This window comes from Xyrauchen texanus, chromosome 45 (assembly GCF_025860055.1).
Source record: "Xyrauchen texanus isolate HMW12.3.18 chromosome 45, RBS_HiC_50CHRs, whole genome shotgun sequence".
Lineage (NCBI taxonomy): Eukaryota > Metazoa > Chordata > Actinopteri > Cypriniformes > Catostomidae > Xyrauchen > Xyrauchen texanus.
The window spans coordinates 25,188,090-25,207,824 of NC_068320.1; the positions used below are offsets into that span (position 1 = coordinate 25,188,090).

Below are 19,735 nucleotides of genomic sequence, written 5' to 3' on the forward strand. Positions count from 1 at the left end.
TGGAAAATTCCAGAAAATGGTGTCAAGCCTTTAGACAATTAGCCAATTAGCTTCTGATAGGAGGTGAACCTGTGGATGTATTTTAAGGCCTGCCTTCAAACTCAGTGCCTCTTTGCTTGACATCATGGGAAAATCAAAAAGGACAATTATGTGGAAAATAAATCTAGAATCTAGATAAATAAAAATGTTCATCAATCAGTTAGCTAGATTGATGATGACTAGCCCCATCTTTAAAGGAATGCTCCAGGTTCAATACAAGTTAAGCACAGTCAACAGCATTTGAGGCATGATGTTGATTACATAAATAATTTTGTCTTGTTCTTCTTTGAAAAAAAGTCAACATTGCGGTTACAGTAAAGCACTTAGAATGGAAGTTAATATGGCCAGTCCATAAACGTTAAAATACGCATTGTATCAAATGTATAGCAACAAGACATGAACATTCAACATGTCAACATGATTTGTGTGATGTATCGCCATTACGAGATTAAAGGGTTTACCAGTGTAACGTCATCATGACAACCAAGTTGTAATATTGTAAACAGCCTAACGTTACACTGCTAAGGTTACCACAGTATAATCATATTAACATGTATAATGTTTATATTTTGTGACTATCATTTTTAAACAGTGTTTATTTCACATTTATGAACTGGCCCTATTCAATTTCATTGCAAGTGAATTACTATATCCACAATTTTTCTGCTTCTTTTTTATAACGAAAGAAAATGCAATTATTTTTGTTGTAATCAAAATTATGCTACAAATTAGGTTGATTGAGCTCAACTTGTATTGAACCCAGAACAGATCTGAAAAAGAGCCCATGCCACCATGAATTGTGCAGAAAAAGATGGTGCTATCATAATAAGCAAAGTAGTAAATCTATTGACTTGCTAGCCAGGACAGCAGGCTGTGACAATAATCTTGTCTCCTGTTGTCACCTTGAGGAGAAGGATGAGAGTTTGGTACTATTGAGAGACAGCAGGAAGCGTAAGAGAGAAGAAGAGAGATAAAACAGGTTGTTCTGCAGGACACGGTCACATACAGAGAGCAGATGCTGAGCTAAACGTCACCTACTCTGCAGATCAACAAACCATGCAGCCTGCACGGTCAAGTCTTATTTCAACCAAGAAATACATGAAACTCACACAGCAGTCGCCAGTGGCAGAATAAGCACGCTGAGAGCAAGAGACAATTCCGAGAGACATCGACATGGGTTTGTGAGATCTCAGAGTGGTGTACTGTTGCTTAATGCGGATAGAAAGAGAACGATCTCTGCTGCAGTCTTGTTAAAATTTCATAGAACATTTAACCCGGTTTCGCAGCTGGTGGGCTGACCCAGAAACTGACCCTTCATCGCCCAAGTCAGAGAAGCGTTGAAGCATTCTATTACAGACCCCTTTAAATTAAAACCAGAGTTGTGTGGCTTTTAGTCAATGTGTTAGTTATTTTAGTAAACTTGTAGGAGTACACTAGCAAATAGATTGATTTTTGATTCACTAAAAAGAGCCAGCTCATTAAGAGTCATTCTTTTGGGAATTGGACTGTACTGGTATCGCTGTAGATTCAAAAGAACTGGCTCATTATAGTAATTCATTGGAGAATCGGAGTGCACTAGCGGAGTACCGTTTCTCGGTAAAAAACTAACCGTATGGTTCACCAACCATGGTTCGGTAAGCATTTGCTCCGCGGTTCATCTCTAAATTAATAATGCATTTGGATTATACAGATGCAAAGAAAATGGAGTGGTGGTGGTGGCGTACTGGGATAAAGCACAGAACTGTTAATCAGAAGGTTGCTGGTTCGATCCCCACAGCCACCACCATTGTGTCCTTGAGCAAGACACTTAACTCCAGGTTGCTCTGGGGATTGTCCCTGTAATAAGTGCACTGTAAGTCGCTTTGGATAAAAGCGTCTGCCAAATGCATAAATGTAAACGTAAATGTAAAATAAAGCACCAAATAGCACCAAACACGCGCAGTTGTAACCTCTGCTAATGCACCTGTATTAATAAACCTGTGTTTCACGTGGGTTAACTTTCCTATTAACTGTTAGTATGTAAAATCAGTTGATGACATCACAGTTCTGCACGCGTTAGTTGGCAAAATGGCAAGCGGAGAAAACAAGACGCAAGAGAGAAGCCCCTGCGTCAAAATAAAGTCTCCCGTCTGGGAACATTTTCTTTATGCGGTCAATTACAACAGCGATGGTCAAAAAACGTTTTAAAAACAGGCACTGTTTGCATACATTGCTCGACACGAGTGCTGTATACTGGTAATGACCCTAAAACCATGATACAAACTGAACAATGACAGATTTGAACCATTACACCCCTAGAGTACATTGAGCACTGATTTGCGCTGTAGATTCAAACAAACTGGCTCAAGAGTCATTGGATCTTGAACCGCACTAGACTGGTCATGATGTACGTCATTCGTTTGTGAATCGGACTATACTGGTGGTGCATTAGATTCAACAGAAGCAGCTCATTAGAGTCATTCATCTGACAATCGGAGTACACTCATCACTGATTTGCGCTATAGATTCAAATGAGCCAGCTCATAAGAGTAATTTGTTGGGGAACTGTACTTTTTTCAGCTCATTTGAGTTATACATTCATAAATCAGACCTGGTAGCGCTGTAGATTCAGTAGAGGGGCAGCACTGCCTCTACATTGTGCTCGTCAAGTGATTTCCTAAGGTCTATCTGACCTCCTCTAAACGACTCTCCATGCATGAATCAAGCTCTACGCAGTGGCCAACGCCAAAAGACACAGTTTCAGCAAAATCCCTCAAGAAAGCCATCCCTTATGTCTAAAGAGAGCGTCCAAACACTGACTATAAATTAATGAGGTCTCCATCATCTCCCAAGCTGTCTTCTACCCATTCATTTAGCTGCCCACTAACACAAATCATCCAAAACCCAATATTAAGTGTCTAAAAGCTGAGTAACAACCCCCCACCCACCATGCATCACTTAGCTAAATGCAACAGCCCAAGGGTTTTGTTCCAAACCCACCATAAGCCCAATTCAACACCCAGCCAATATATACAGTAAGTTACCACGCAAGCTGTGTTTCACTTTAATTCTCTTTCAGGGTGAGTGGGTTTCTATGTGAGATTACAGCAGTCAAAGAGAATGCAATATGCAGCCAAATTCAAATTAAGTTATTTCTTTCTAGGGATCTGCATTTCGGTCTAGTAAAATACTCTGAAGTACGTCAACGCAGATGCTTCTAGGTACACAAGCTTGATTTTAGCCACGTCCAAACTAACACGTTTTCATTTGAAAGTGCTTTAATTTTACTACGTTTACGCCTCTCATCCACACTAGAACGGAGCGCTGCAGAGCTTACTCCAGCCACTTTATTACTCTGGCTATCAGCTGTTTGGTCCGTGCTGTCTGCGCATCATTTAGTATGTTCATTTCAACATTCTCTTCATGGCCCATGAGAGCAAGAGAGAGAGAGAGAGAGAGAGAGATCGGGAGGGAAGTGGCCCCTCGCATAATTCAACAGTCATAGGAAGCATTAGGAAGCTTTTCATCACAGTGGTCCCACTCCACCCATCAATCGACCCACTTAACTGTCCTAAAATAACTGAATCTCATGTTACTCTTGCTATGGAACCAAAGAAATGTTTGCACAATGATGACGAGCACCACAGTTCAATGAAAATATGCAAGGACCATTAGAGACAAATCATTTAGCAGCATTTGAAGGACACGTTACCATGGTGGAAACACCTGTACTGGAGTGTTGTCTTTTCACGCACACGCACAAACCTACTAGTGATGTACAAAACAAAATTACACTTAAACTTCAACTAGGTAATCTCATTCAAATAGTGGTTGACTAGTCAACTAGTCTAGCATCCTGACCTATTAGTAACACCCACAAAGCAACACAAACAGAGGCGCTCATGCATCCATGCATATAAAAACTTCTAAATGCACCTATCAAAAAGAGCATGCCGGGGCATGGGTAGCTCAGCGAGTATTGACGCTGACAACCACCCCTGGAGTCGCAGGTTCAAATTCAGGGTGTGCTGAGTGACTCCAGCCAGGTCTCCTAAGCAACCAAATTGGCCCGGTTGCTAGGGAGGGTAGAGTCACATGCTCATGGTAACCTCCTCATGGTCCCGATTAGTGGTTCTCGCTCTCAATGGGGCGTGTGGCAAGTTGTGCGTGGATCGCGGAGAGTAGCATGAGCCTCCACATGCTGCGAGTCTCAGCGGTGTCATGCACAACGAGCTACATGATAACATGCACGGATTGATTGTCTAGGAAGGAGGCAACTGAGATGTGTCCTCTACCACCCGGATTGAGGCGAGTATCCGCACCACCACGAGGACCTACTAAGTAGTGGGAATTGGGCATTCCAAATTGGATTAAAAAAATAAATAATTAAAGAGCATGCCACAGTTGAATAAGTGACCTTTGCAACTTTGTGTCTGCCACAAAGCTCCATTTATTTTCCAGTCTGAATTGCACCAGAAATAAATAGTCCAGAGATTGCATCTCTAAAAACAAGAACATTTAAATAACAACTCGTAAAAGGTTATTCCATTCAGTCACAATCTACTCAGAAGATGCACTCTCTGTATAAGAGACCTCTAATGCTCTTTGTATGCATGACTTGAGTGTGTATTATTTTACTGCATTCTCCCTTGATATGCAGCACAAGGCATGAGCAAGACAAAAGGAGGGGACTCATTTTCCGCCTCTTGACATGTTGCCCAATCTGAGGACTGTTAGGCAGTAGGCGGAAACTAATGACCAACATAAGCTGCTGCATGAGCTGTTTATTTTGCAGTGTTCCCAAGACGCTGTAACAGCTGCCAAGCAAAGCTAAAACGGAGACAAGGTCTTCGGCTAGCCGTGCAAGAAGCACAGCAATGGCCACCGCGACATTTGATTTCCAAAATCAACATTTTGAACACAGTTCACTTGTGATTACAGTGATCATTTGTAATCACTACAAAATGTAGCTTTCGTTTTTTGATTTACTGTGATGAGCTTTTGTATCAATTATGATTCACAACGTCTACAGTTTATAATCACGTTGCGAACCTTGATATTAAGCAAAAAAAGTCACACTTGATTCCAGCCCACTTAAGAACAATATCCATTCAATTTCACAGTAATTTTTTGAGCACATTAAACAAAACATTATACAGTTGACAAAAAATCTCCAATTGATTCATGTGGTGTATTCTGTAATGCTTGTTTGAGAAAGCAACAGTAACCAAAGGGTAAGCTTTGGTTTTTTGTTGCATCTTATTCAAAAGGCCAAAGAAACAGCAACATGGATCAAGAAGTCGCAACTGAGCTGCATGGCTACGGCAAAGCCTGCATCATAGCTCCAATCCTGACGAGCTGACAAAGAAAAGGCATCTTCGCGTGCCGCCCATCTGCAGAGTTTTTGTTAGGGAATTCTGGAAGACTTTTAGGCCAGTGAATTAAATACCACCAACCACTCGCGGTTTAAAAGCTACAGTCTTGAGTCCCTCAGTGATTTTGTGCCAGTATAATGAATGACCCCATATCACTCTCAATCTTTGGCTGCCCGCCATCTGCCGCCAGAGTAATATGAGCTAGACCAGTTCCACACAACGTCATTGGTCAATGTATATTCTGTTCCTGTGTGCTGATTGGTGATCAGTCAAAAAGTTTCATATATTGCAGTTGTGACTGGAAAAAGAGATTCAAGCTGGTCTTGGATCAGTTGGATGCTGTATATGTTGGTTTGGATATTGACTGGCCAATTTGTACATGTGAAATGCATTTGCTTCCACTTCAGGTTCAAAAATGAATGCCAGGTTTGATGTCGTCTTTGGTTCTACTTTTGTGTTCGACATAAAAATAACAGAACATGAGTTTGGAACAAAATAAGCGCAAGTAATTAAAGACAGCTTTGTCATTTTTATGCTAAATATTACTTAAAAATGCTGGAGCAACAGTTCTGGGCCTCAAGGTATCAACAACACAGCCATAGAAGTATCCAGAGAATCTGTACGTTCACGGTGGGCGCAGTACGGGAATCCACAGAGGGGATGTGAAATAGGGAGCATTCAAGCAAACGACGAAGCACATAACCCAGTCCTTGGATTTGTCTGATATGGTTGGTGTTAGATCAGCGGAGGGTAAAGCGAGGCAGGCTGGTGTGTCCCAGGCGTGTTACAAAACAGACAGTGATGCCTCAGTGATACTCCACGGGCCTTGGGTTACTGCGACTGAGGTCTGTGACTGTCGTTCCCTAATCCTACGATAAAGGGGAGGCATTGCAGAAAGAGCTGGGCTGTCAATAGTTGAAGAGACTTTTAAGTTTTGTTCTACCACATAAATTATATTCATACCTCAATATGAATTTTTAAACAACTGCAAGTTGTTTGCTATGAAGTTGCTAAATATGACAACAATTTAAATTAAAGTTTTGCACATTTCTTCATCAGCATAATACGCGCAGATTGTCTACATGCAGCCTAATTAAAAAAAACCAAATTTTTTAATGTACAATAGTGTACAAAAGTTGGGGGCGGCTGTGGCACAGTTGGTAGAGCGGGACGGCCTCTAATCGCAGGGTTGGTGGTTCGAATCCTGACCCACATGACTCCACATGCCGTAGTGTCCTTGGGCAAGACACTGAACCCCAAGTTGCTCCCAATGGCAGGTTAGCACCTTGCATTGCGCAGTACTGTAAGTTGCTATGAATTTACTAAATAAGGACTATAATTTAAGGCTAAAGAGCAAATTTCTGTTTTGTGCATGCCAGTACATCTCACGCACAGTCACGGGACGTAAATTTCTTCATCGGCATAGTTTATCTAGACATGTGGACAGTACGCGTCATTGCGTTCCCCATTGACTAGGCTAAAAAAGAAAGTCGTCAAAGCAGTCGTAGTGTATGTTCTTCAAATGCATCCATATTGACCCGCAGTCAAACGGGTATACTTTTAACAGGCTGAGTGCAAAATGAAATGGCACACGGAAAAACGAAGTACATCCTACCCATAACAAAGTCATACCTCGAACATACATTTTAAGACAAATATGTCTTTTTAAGGCAATTTGCTGAATAAGGATGTATACGAGTTTACATGCTTGAACAATCGGACAACAGTTGTAGTCCAGGCAGGGGCGTAGATTCCAGGGGGAATTGGGGAAGGTGGGGGAGGTAACCCCCCCCCAATAATCAAAACAAGCAAGTCCAAGTATAAAAGCACTTAAATCGATTCTTCCGTTAAAACTCAAGTATTATTTAAGCTGTAAAGTTTAATTTACCATTTTAAAAGTCGTTTTAGGGTTTACATTGTTATGTCATAATGGCAATGAAGTTGTAAACTTGGATAACTTGACACATAAAAGGTTAAGAGTAATTTTATAACACTAAAATCATGTGACTTTTGAAACATTTGAAAGTTTACAGATTGTTCCCATTCACTTCCATTGTAAATGCCTCACTGTAACACAGAGTTTCTTGTTTTTTAAAGATTTTAAAGGGATGAGTCAAAATACTTTTCATTTTATCTCAACATGGCGGCCCCATCTTGTAAAATAAATCAGCTTTTACTAGACAACTGAAATATTACTTGACCTTAATGAAGAACGTGCAAATCAATAACCTTGCTAAACTGAGTTTAGGCACCAAGGATGCTCATCTGCGACCTAAACATCTGCTTACTAGAACACTGAAAATATTCAGTAAAAGTCATTATCTCATAATTAAGTGGTCTGTGTATTTTTCAGTTACAGCGTGCAGACTTCCTGAAAAGCTCAGTTTGACATTTTTTGGCCTACACACCTTTTAATTACTCCTTTCGGACTCTTTTAAGAGGCGCTCTGAGGTTCCCTAAATCTCTTAAATGGAGAATTTAAAACAGAAGTGCCAGTTTATTCTCAGTCATACATCTAGGCTATTCATTACCGTTTGGCTCACTTGATACAACAGACTTCCTTTAGTCACCAAAGAGGACACAACTAGTGGGAAAACACGCTTTGCTGAAAATTCTCACATTCTTCAGTAAAATGCATCTTAAAGCTTTCAGCTACAGATTCACACAGTATTAGCCATGGATTCATCCAGAATACAAAAACTGCCCTTTGAGATACAGTAAAAGGGTTCTCATATTTTAAACAAATGAGATGGCAAAAAAAATAAAAAATACTGATCTAATAATACTATGGTGTCACTGTATAAGGAATATTCCGGGTTCAATACAAGTTAAGCTTAAATGACAGCATTTGTGACAATGTTGATAACCACAAAAAATAATTTCGACTTGTTCCTTCCTCCTAATGTTAAAACTCATTACGGTCGTATTAGGGTTTACGGCATTACATCATCATGGCAAAAAAGTTGTAAAATCGAATATAAATTTACACAGAAAAGGTCAATAAGCGATTTTATCACACTAAATCTATTTTAAACGCATATGATTTACATATTGTTGCTATATTTTTAAACCGTGAGTATTTGAATGTTTACAGAATGGCCCAATTTACTTCCATTAGTGCCTCACAGTAACCCAGATTTAATGAAAAGGAGGAACGAGTCAGAATACTTGTTTGTGGTAATCAACATTATGCCACAAATGCTGTCGATTGGGCTTAACCTGTACTGTAATGAACACAGAATTTCCCAAAGATATGGAAAATACTAAAACATTTGAAATTTAAATGTAAAAATGTTGACATTTTCATGTCATTTTCAATGGCCGATGCTAATAATGATATCTAGTGATCAGGGTGGCCGATGGCAAAACAAATAAAAAAATAACTTAATGATAATGAGACGTACATGCAGTAAAAATAGGGCAGTATTGATACAGATTTCCTCATCTGATTTCGATTCACAAGCTCTCGATTTGAATCAAATTCAGTATCAATTCATATGGGTATATTTCCGTTTTAATGTCCCTTTTGCTTCCATATTAAAAAGATTCTCTCCCAGCTAATGCTGTTGATTATATAAGGGACCGTTTAACTAGGTACATCACGAAAATATTCATTTTACAAATTATATTTTATTGGTTTTACATCATTTTGGTCACATTTTGGCTTTTTAAAAATGTACAAATCCATGTATTCAATCAATAGTTAAGATATTACATGTTTAATTGAATAATTTTTACTATTTACAAGTATTATTTACAAGTACTATTTATTGTCTGGCCAAAGAAATTTCTTAAACAACCATGTCGGAAGACGTATCTTGTGGTCGTGGAAAAGATGCTACTCTGTTTCAGAAGGGGCAACAATACGTTGCATCAAGCAAAGAAAACAACTAAAGAGATTGCTGAAATCACTAGAATTGGGATAAGAACCGAGAAACTGTCCAACACATTATTAAAACTAGAAATGATCGTGATCGGAGATCACTAAAATGCTTGAAGTCACGTCGTAAAAGTCGACTATGTTTAATAGTGAAAGAGCATTTCCACAGGATTGGTGCTAAACTGCTGTGTGGCCACAAGAAAGCCACTTGTTAGTGAGGCTAATCAGACAAATGACTTCAATTAGCTAGGGAGCATAAAGATTGGACTGTGGAGCGATGGAAAAGGGTCATGTGGTCTGATGAGTCCAGATTTGCCCTATTCCACAGCGATGTGCGTGTTAGGGTAAGAAGGGAAGTGCATGAAGCACCCGTCCTGCATAGTGCCCACTGTACAAGCCTCTGGAGGCAGTGTTATGATCTGGGGTTGCTTCAATTGGTCAGGTCGAGGCTCAGCAATGTTATGCAGCAATAAAATGAAGTCAGCTGACTACCTGAATGTACTGAATGACCAGGTTATCCCATCAATGGAGTTTTTTTCTTCCCTGACGGCACGTGCATATTCCAGGACGACAATGCCAAGATTCATCGGGCTCAAATAGTGAAAGAGTGGTTCAGGGAGCATGAGGAATCATTTTCACACATGAATTGGCCACCAGAGAGTCCTGACCTTAACCCCATTGAAAGTCTTTGGGATGTGCTGGAGAAGACTTTACGGAGTGGTTCATCTCTCCCATCATCAATACAAGATCTCGACCAGAAATTAATGCAACTCTGGACGGAAATAAATGTTGTGATGTTGCATAAGGTTGTCGAAACAATGCCACAATGAATGCACGGCGTAATCACCGCTAAAGTTAGTCCAACGAAATATTAGCGTATGCAATTTATTACATTTTTTTGGCCAGGCAGTGTATATACATTGCTTTGTTGAACATGTAATAAAACCGGTACTGTCTCTTTAACAAAACCATAATTTCTGTAAAGGAGCGCATTTTAATGAGAGAGACTTGAATGGCTTTTTTCTCATCTGAGCAATGCATGATTAGAATTAAATGTTTGTTTTTGGTTGTTTTGATCAATAACTGACAATAGACAACATTCAATGACATATGGGTTGCATGGATCTCATCTTTGAAACAACATTTACTCTCAACACAGTGTACCATGTACCCCAATTCAAAAGAGAAACAAATGTGTTGTTGTCAAAATCATATGACCACAATCAACTTCTATCCAACCAGCAACAAATACGATCCACTCAAATGAACCAAAACCATGCAAACAGATAGCAGGACATGAAAATCACATGAAGGGCATGTCAGATTTCCTCATCCAGCCATTCCCAAACAACAAAGTCACACATGCAGTAGACTGGAGCTGTGCAAATAGGGGTTAATATGATTCACTTGGAGGAAACCAACAAGTAGAGCCTGTTGAGCTAACAGAGCTCCAAATCACACAGACCTGTCAAGTTCTTTGTCATTCTAACGGTAATTACTTTCTTTCAAACAGGGGAGGGAAACATCTGGAGTTGTGCATGCCTTCAGTGTGCCAGCGGAAGCATTTCTGGAAATGCAGTGGCATGAGTGTCAGCGTGCGGAGGCCACTGCTGCTGTCAAACTAGATAAAGAAATATCATCCTTCCACAGAAAGCAAAATCCAACTCACTTGATGAAGCAACGGGCTCCTTCAAACGTATATCCTTCTTCCCATCCAGTAGGTAAATCTGAAAAGAAGGCACAGGGAAAATGGGTTTTGCATGCAAAAGCATCTTTCCAGACTGCGTTTGGCGTGTGCCTAAAGCGGGCAGCACATCATGCCCGTTATCTGCAGTGTTGCTCAGTGCCCACAAGTGCTGCTCTCATCTTTACACTGCAGATTAACATGGAAATCTAGACTAGTCACCTCATTTTGCTTCTCAACGTTGGGAAAGGCATGCATATTGATATCATAACTCGCATAAAATCATAAAATGCAAAGTTCAAGGCATTAAATGCTTATAAAATATGCTAAAATAGTGTTCTTAACCTTGTTTGGCTTATATATGGCATGCATTAATACAGACTTCCTTGCCTGCCGTCACACCTGAGACTCCAATTTGAATGACAGCTGTCAAAGTGACACATTGCGCGCCCGAAATGGTCACGCGACGCGTCTTAAACGCAACTTTGTGTCGTTTTTGTATTCAGGTGTGCGGTATGCATGCAACGCAACGCAAACCCATTGACATTACGTCCGTTGCGTTGCGTTGCGTTGCGTTGCGTCACAGCTGCGGTTCCGCGGCTGCATTGACTGCGTTTCATCGTGCATTTTCCATACAACGATTTTCCAAATCATAAGAGCTGATGAATCCAATTTTCACCTGGAGTTTTTCTGTGTCCAGTAATGACGGCTTCTCCCGTGACTGGATGGAGCCAGTTTGTGCTCTTTGCTTCTTCACTGTTGGGTGAAAGAGAAAAAGGGGAGAACATGTGAAAAAAACACGCAAAGAGAGCCATTCGAGTCGTAGAAAGCCCCAACTTTCCATCCCGCTGATATTTACTTGATGAAGAATACGCGTCCGTCCCGTGTCACGCCGTAACTGCATGAGGAAGGCAAGCGAGATAGCCAGTCCGCGTTCAGCTCCTCCGCCATGACTGAGCAGCAGCGCTTGAGCTGCGCGCCTCCGACTTGCTCGCGCGTACACGGGATGTGAGAAGCGCATGAGTATGAAGGTAAAATAGTGCCTAAGTGATTTGCATGCGCGGAGTGAGATTTGTGAAGGCGTGAATCAAATTGCAAAGGAGTTAGGAGTTCAAATTTTTAATGAGGAAAAAAATTACTGAGAGCACCTTTAAGTCTGGAAAATTGAAAAAAATAAATAAATAAAAGGTAAACTGGGAAATCTGGAATTTAGGTGGGGAATATTAAAATAAAACATATAGTCTAGATACACAAATAAATGGATAAAAATATTAGATGCATTTATTTTAATTAAATGTAAACTCTCTGTCTCTGTCTGTCTGTGTCTGTGTGTGTGTGTGTGTGTGTGTGTGTGTGTGTGTGTGTGTGTGTGTGTGTGTGTGTGTGTGTGTGTGTGTGTGTGTGTGTGTGTGTAGGTAGGTCAATGTGGGACCTCTGTCTTGAGGAACTCCACAAATGCTTAGAATTTAATGCCTGCATTGTACATTTATTTAATACATTTACATGTATTAAGTTATCATGTGTTTTTATTCAAAGCGACTTACAAATAAGGAAAAACACAAGCATTTTAATTCTTATGGAGACAAAATGATTAACAGTGCCACATTACAGAATTTTAATAATAAACCAGAATAATACACTATTTATTGTACAGCTGCTTATTTAATAAGCATATTTGTTTATTTGGTATCTATTTATTCAGTGTCAGTATTATCTGATTAACTTTATATGCCAAAAATGATTTGTCACTCAGGGAATAATAAAGTTGTGACATATTGGCCGTTGTCCCCGGCAACCAATTTCCTACATAGCTGTGCTACTTTCATGTCTTTCATATCACTACGTGGCCTCTTTTTTCAAACAGTAATTTCAACTCAATATTGTCAGTTAATGAATTTATTTGCTTAGTAATTATGTATTTAGTGCTATAATGCCAGTTAACTGCAGTCAGCTGGTATTTGCATTAGGTTCCAGATATGTTAGGGTTTATTTTGCAATAATGACCAGTTAACTGTACATTATAATCCCATAAATTGGTAGTGCACTCTTTTTTTTATACAGCATCATTGCAACATTGATCACACGGGGAGTCGACATGTTGTTTCCAAAAGTTCTGGTACCCTAGGATGGGCTAGGATTGGCCGACTCACTCACAAGCGGCATTTCCCATCAGACATTTATGCTTTGGCTCATGTGTGTTTACCCTTCCATGTGGTGGGACCGGATGCGGTTGTGTCAGTAGCGTGGAAGACCTGGGTTTGAATCCTGCTTTGAAACCAGGAAGTACTCGTGTTCACATAATTAGAGAAAATCGGAATTGTGAGGTTGCATTTTCCCCTTCAACATTACATTTGTAGTCCACGGATGGTTAGATTTAGGTTTGGTATTTGGTTGGGGGACAATTTATAAAATATGCATTCCTCTTTACTGTATTACATCCTGTACAGCTGAAAACTACTCGCTTTTGGGGCCCCTGTGTGGACATTAAACCTGGAAAATAGAGCTCACACTTGCCCATTCACTCAACAACACTTACTGTTTTGACCACTGGGGGCAGTGTTTCACATTCCAGTAAACGTACTGTTCCGAATCCCATTTCACTGTGAGATCAGTCTGATCACTTGAAGCTTTTGAATGAACTCCTGCTTTGAATTATATTTAATGGGGGGTTAAATTAGATCTTAATTCTAAACCGTTTGTTTGGAATTATCCAACACCCCTCAGTTTCACATATTTACACATTCACTGGTTTCAAAAATGTCCAAAATCACACATGCAGTGCTAAGTATTTTAACCAAAACTGTAGGAATATATGTTCTCTTACCATTCAATGTGTCTTCAATTATGAGTGTCATACGATGTCAAAATACAATTCCGTAGCCTCAATTGACGAGTAGTTATCCTTACCCAATACTGTAGTCTCTGACCATTATTTGCCCTTGGAACTGAGTCTTTATACTTAAACGTGCTCCAGACACTGAATGACCTTATAGTAGTGCCCTCTTCTCTAAACCAGCTACAAATCCACCCAATTAGTAATCCAGTCTGTCTGAGGGACTTAAGACAGATTAGCATTGGTGTCTAGGAGACTAATGATGAAATACCCTCTGTTGTTTTATTTTCTTTTAAATATTTAACGCATTTTCTTATGTCACAGCTTCTTACTTAAGGGTTTGCATTGGGAACTTCAGTGCTTCTTTAGGACTTGTGGGTGTATGCAAAGCATTGCTAGGTGGTTGCTAGGGTATTCTCTGGGGTTGCTATGTGTTGTTTTTTTGACCAGGTCAAAAGAGCTTACACCCAAGTCTCTATGACACTCTGGTCTTTTAACATGCCAAAACGTAAGGACAGGCGTAACCCAAATGACGCCGTAACCCAAAAATGGCCATAAAACTTACGATCAAAGCAACTTTACAGCTCAAATGGTACACAAGTATTTACAGAACAATTCAAGTGCTTTTAGTGTAAAAGTATACAAAAGTTTAGGACCCCCCCTAGAGCGCAACAGTCTGGACGTAAAAATCCCATTAATTTATCCCATAGACAAATACATTTTCAATGATAACTTTTAAAGGCAAACTTTTAAAATAACGAAATATTTAAAGACCTACCGAGAGCTCCGAGGCGGTATATGCTTCCGTTGAAGCCTCCGTCCGCGTTATTTCAACTTCACTGTTTAAAAACCATGTTTGCTAGTATATTACATGGTAAACAACTACATTACCCATGGTACAGCAGAGAACGTTCCACCGATCAGAGAACCGTGGCCAACGAAACCCACAAAACATGCCTTGGAGGGACCACACGCTTCGTGGGATTTTAGTTTGGGCCTTCATGAAATACGGTAAATACACACCTTTGTCTTATGTCCAATTTTCAAATACTTTTTTGCCTCAAAACAAAGTTTGGGATGTTGGGATTCACCTTGGAGCTGGATGATTTGGTTCATGGCTTACAACTCTTTTATGAAGGATTTAATCAAAAGTCAATGGAAGAAATTAATGGGGAAAATACTTCCGGAACCCAGACAGCTGAAAAAGTAGGCAGGCAATGTTGCACCGTATTGCCTGTGAGTGTGTACCACAAACATAATTAGTCACACAGCTCACCAGTCACACGGTGAGAAGTCAGGTACTGTTGCTGTCACCCAGTCTAAAGTGTATTCCTTAGCGGAGCACTGTAAGCCTACAGGATCCTCCCGACCTGTCAAAGCGACTCGAGATGTTAATCAAACTTCCTAATGCTCCCCGGGTCTCACAGTTATTAAATGGGCAGTGAGTTCGTCTCATATTGAATATTGATGGGGCTTTCTTACCTCTGAAGCCTGTTTGAGATGAGCTTGAGTCTCATCGTTCACGTCTTCATCTTAAACGTAATGACAATTTTTAATCAGTCGTGACGTCAATGTGGCAGCGGCCTCAACAGTTAAAGAAATATTCTGTGTTATAAAATGTACTTATGATTAATCATGATAAGACAGACGGAAAGAGGGACCCAAGCCATTTAAGGACCAGAATTTCATAGAGACTTAAGGAGTTTTTCCACCATTGAGCCAAATATTTCTCATTGTGGAACCATGTTGCTCTGTAACAATTACGATTTTCTGAAAATACAACAGCAGGAGAGAGTCATTTATATTTATGAGAACAGCGATACCTAATTGAACGATTCTTGAGGAAAGTTCTACCTGATTGGTCGAAAGAAACTATAACCCAACCCATAACCAACCAGGTAGCGCTTTCCTCATAAATTTGATTAACACTCACAAAACCTGAGTCCCCACACACAATTCTAGCAACCAATGTATAACTCTAGTCCTAAATACACAACACTATTCAGATCCAATTCTTTTACTTGTAATTGGAGTGGCTGACCCCTATTTGATAGCTTCCCTTTCCTGTTGTCCCATCTTATTGAGCTGGGTGTCTCAATAGTGTCAATGGCTCTCAATGCATTAACCCCAGTTCAGTTTGCAATAATGAGCTATTAAGTTGAATCTTTGTAATGCATTGACTCTATGCGATGAGTATTCCTGTAGAAAACAAGGAGAAAGATGTTCATCAGGGCTAACTGTGGAGGATCATTTCTTCCCCCAAAAAGCTCATTTATTCTGTGACCGTTTGTTGATCCCTGCTGGTAATTTCACTGTGATCTAGACAAGTCATATTTATCACAAAGACTGGCTCTCTAAAAGCTACATAACTGATGGCCATTTATGACCATCTTTTGCTGTCTCACAAACACAAGAATTTAACTTATGCCTCATTTCTATGTCATTAACTTAATATTTTCTGTAATATTTATTAATGTTGTGGTTTGTGATACTTTTCTTTAAAGACATATATACTGTTTATATATATAGACACCGCAGCGACTCCCAGCATGTGGAGGCTCATGCTACTCTCTACGATCCATGCACAACTCACCACACGCCCCATTGAGAGCGAGAACCACTAATCGCGACCACAAGGAGGTTACCCCATGTGACTCTACCCACCCTAGCAACCGGGCCAATTTGGTTGCTTAGGGGAACTGGCTGGAGTCACTCAGCAGGCTCCAGCCAGGTCTCCTAAGCAACCACATTGGCCCGGTTGCTAGGGTGGGTAGAGTCACATGAGGTAACCTCCTTGTGGTCGCTCTGCGGTGTCATGCGCAATGAGTCACGTGATAAGATGCACGGATTGACGGTCTCAGTAGCGAAGGCAACTGAGTCTTGTCCTCCGCCACCCCGATTGAGGTGAGTAACCGCGCCACCATGAGGACCTACTAAGCAGTGGGAATTGGGCATTCCAAATTGGGAGAAAAGGGGCTACAATTGTTTTTTTTAAAAAAGGATGTTTGTCTTTGTAATCGTCCATTAAAATTTGATCACTTGCTCAGCCTCGGAAACAACTTTACTTTTCAGCTGACGTCACAAATCCCTTTTATTTTCAAACCCCCTCCCCTCCAAACATTAAACTCCAATTCTGATATATTCCTTTTTTCAATCATATAAAATCAAGTCCTGCCCATCAGTTTTTATCATTGAATATCCTGATTCACTCAGAAAAAACAGCCCTATGTTTACTTCATAAAAAGGAATTATTAAATCTATTTGCCTAGGAGTGGTGGTGGCGTAGTGGGCTAAAGCACATAACTGCTAATCAGAAGGTTGCTGGTTCGATCCCCATAGCCACCACCATTGTGTCCTTGAGCAAGACACTTAACTCCAGGTTGCTCTGGGTTATTGTCCCTGTAGTAAGGGCACTGTAAGTCACTTTGGATAAAAGCAAAAATCACAGTTACAGTGAGGCACTTACAATGGAAGTGAATGGGGGGGCCAATCAGTTTCAAAAGTAAAGATACATGATGTAAACAATATACATGTTAACATGATTTAAGTGTGATAAAAATCACTAATCTAATCACACAACTAATCTTTTATATGTTGAGTTATAGCCAATATTACAACTTTGTTGTTATGATGATGCAACACTAGTAAATCTGGTAAATGTTGCAACAATGGAAAATCCCAGATGTTATCACACTAAAATCATGTTAAACCAAATAATGTTTAGGGATTGTGGCTATAATTTTGAAACAGTGAGTATTTGAATGTTTATGGTCTGGCCCCATTCACTTCCAGTCTAAGTGCCTTAATGCAACCGTGGTTTTGACTTTATTTTTAAATAAAAGAGGGATGAGTGAAAATGTATAAGTTGAATTATTCAAACTGAGTTTAAAATGGTCCAGGCAGAATCTGCAGACATTTTATCAGATCTTTCAGTGCAGATTTTAAAGGAAAATTGGCAGAATTTTTCAGAATGGATTTAAGCATTGTAAAATATATCAAGTATAGCTGGAGGTAAAATAATACACTATGAATAGTAGTTGAAAGCATAATCAAAATATAGACAAAAATATTCAATAAATATTCAATGATTAATGGGTGTTCCAGTTCTGAGAATCGAGAACCATATAAAGGTTATTCCAGGTTTCTGATCCAGAGTTTAGCCTATCAGCGTGAGATCAACCCAGGTCCTCGTCTGCTCTCAAGGGCAAAGAAAACAACGCCATTGTAGCTAAACAGCACACTTAATTTAATCGATTGTGTCTGGTGGTGAGCAGAACTGGGCAGACGTCTGTTCCTGTGGGCATGATGAGCTGCACAAATGAGCTAACAAAAGACTGTTACATTAACTATGCTCTCTGTTTCATTAATGTCCATCACTCAAAACAACATAACAATGAAATCAGATGTGTTACGTTTTAATTTAAAAATACTGCAGATGGGTGAAGCTTATTATTATCATTGATTTAGAGATGTTTCACGCACGTTTGAATTCAATTAAAATGGCATGAATATAAATGGGTGATTCTTCAGGCATTTTTGGCACTTTAGATTTCTAGAAAGTCTACAAAATATGTCTACTAACAAAGTCCAACAGTGTACATGTCATTTTATGTCATTGAAGTCATGAAAATTCCCACCACGATAATGGTAAATGGTCTGCACTTCTATAGCACCTTTTTAACCTTAGCGGTATTCAAAGCGCTTTACACTGTGACACATTCACCCATTCACACACACATTCACACACCAATGGCGGCAGAGCTGATATGCAAGGCACTAGCCTACCATTGGGAGCAACTTGGGGTTCAGTGTCTTGCCCAAGGACACTTCGGCATGTGGAGTCGTGTGGGCCAGGAATCAAACCAACAATCCTGCGATTAGTGGCCGACCCGCTCTACCAACTGAGCCACTGGATCACGCAACCTTAAAGCCCAGGCCCCCCACCTCCCTGGGCAGTCATGGGCCCCTGGGCACTGGCCCCATTGGCCCAGTCGTTAATCCATCCCTGGTCTCATATTTCATCTCAAGCATCCTCTATATGGACAACATGCTCTTTTGTCAACTTGGTCAACACTAACTTTTCCAAAAAAAATAAAATATTTATAAATAAATACAATTATATAAAATACAATTACAGGCAACATTTTTAAGGGGGGTGGAAGTGACGCCACAGCTGTGGGACAGTTGAACATTTTGGAAAATTGATAGAAATAATTTTCATGAAATAAATATTACAATAGTTTATATTTATTTCACTCTTTGTGATTATCATAGTTTTAAACATGTAATAATTTTGTATTTTTATAATGGATTTCCATAGTTTAGTATTGAATGTCTGGGTCTGGGACAAGGATAATCAGTCAAATCTGTACATAAAATGCATTTGAAAAGTGGCCAAAAAAAATTTAAAAAATAAATAATACATTAAAAATTGCACTCGACTTTTTATGCTGATAATAATATGAATTCAGTTACAAAAATGCTAAAAAAAAAGTGGTCACAGACATTTGTACCTATTTGTGCTATTTTTTGATAAAGTCCTCTTGTGCAAAGCTCCAGCTAACAAGACACAGAAGTCTCGTGTCAGTGCAGTAATAGAGTGTACTAGAACGTCATCTTATTGGTCTCTGAAAGTTTTTTGCAATCCTTCATAAAATATTTAAAGCTGTTAGCCTCTGATAAGTTACACACATACACAATCTGCATAAAGAATTGGCCAAGATGTCTGTAAACTTCATTGTGGGCTAGATAAATAAACAAACATGGCATCCTCGTCTGAATAAATGTTTTACTTTATTTAAATTTTTTAATTAGTCTTTGTTTATATATGCCAAGATTATGTGGCAGGATCAACAAGCTCTCGTATAATCAAGCGCTGTTTTAAAAAAGCAGTCAGTCTCTCCTTTGGCAAATGTTCTGGGGTTGTTTTAGCAGAACGGTACGGC

General features: G+C 39.7%; 1 protein-coding gene across 14 annotated transcripts in view; it reads right to left on the reverse strand.

The window, feature by feature from the left end:
- plekha5 (pleckstrin homology domain containing, family A member 5) overlaps positions 1–11,947 on the reverse strand; it is a 169,587-nt gene extending 157,640 nt beyond the window's left edge. For all 14 annotated transcript variants that reach the window (XR_007969707.1, XM_052118273.1, XM_052118275.1 and 11 more), the window contains exons 1-3: positions 11,817–11,947; positions 11,637–11,713; positions 10,943–11,000 (exon numbers count right to left, since the gene is read on the reverse strand). Coding sequence is in view for 13 of the 14 variants with exons in the window: in XM_052118273.1 (XP_051974233.1) it covers positions 10,943–11,000; positions 11,637–11,713; positions 11,817–11,908 (227 nt within the window). In the remaining variant the exon portion in view is untranslated. The remainder of the gene's footprint in view (positions 1–10,942; positions 11,001–11,636; positions 11,714–11,816) is intronic.
- Positions 11,948–19,735: the final 7,788 nt, after the last annotated feature.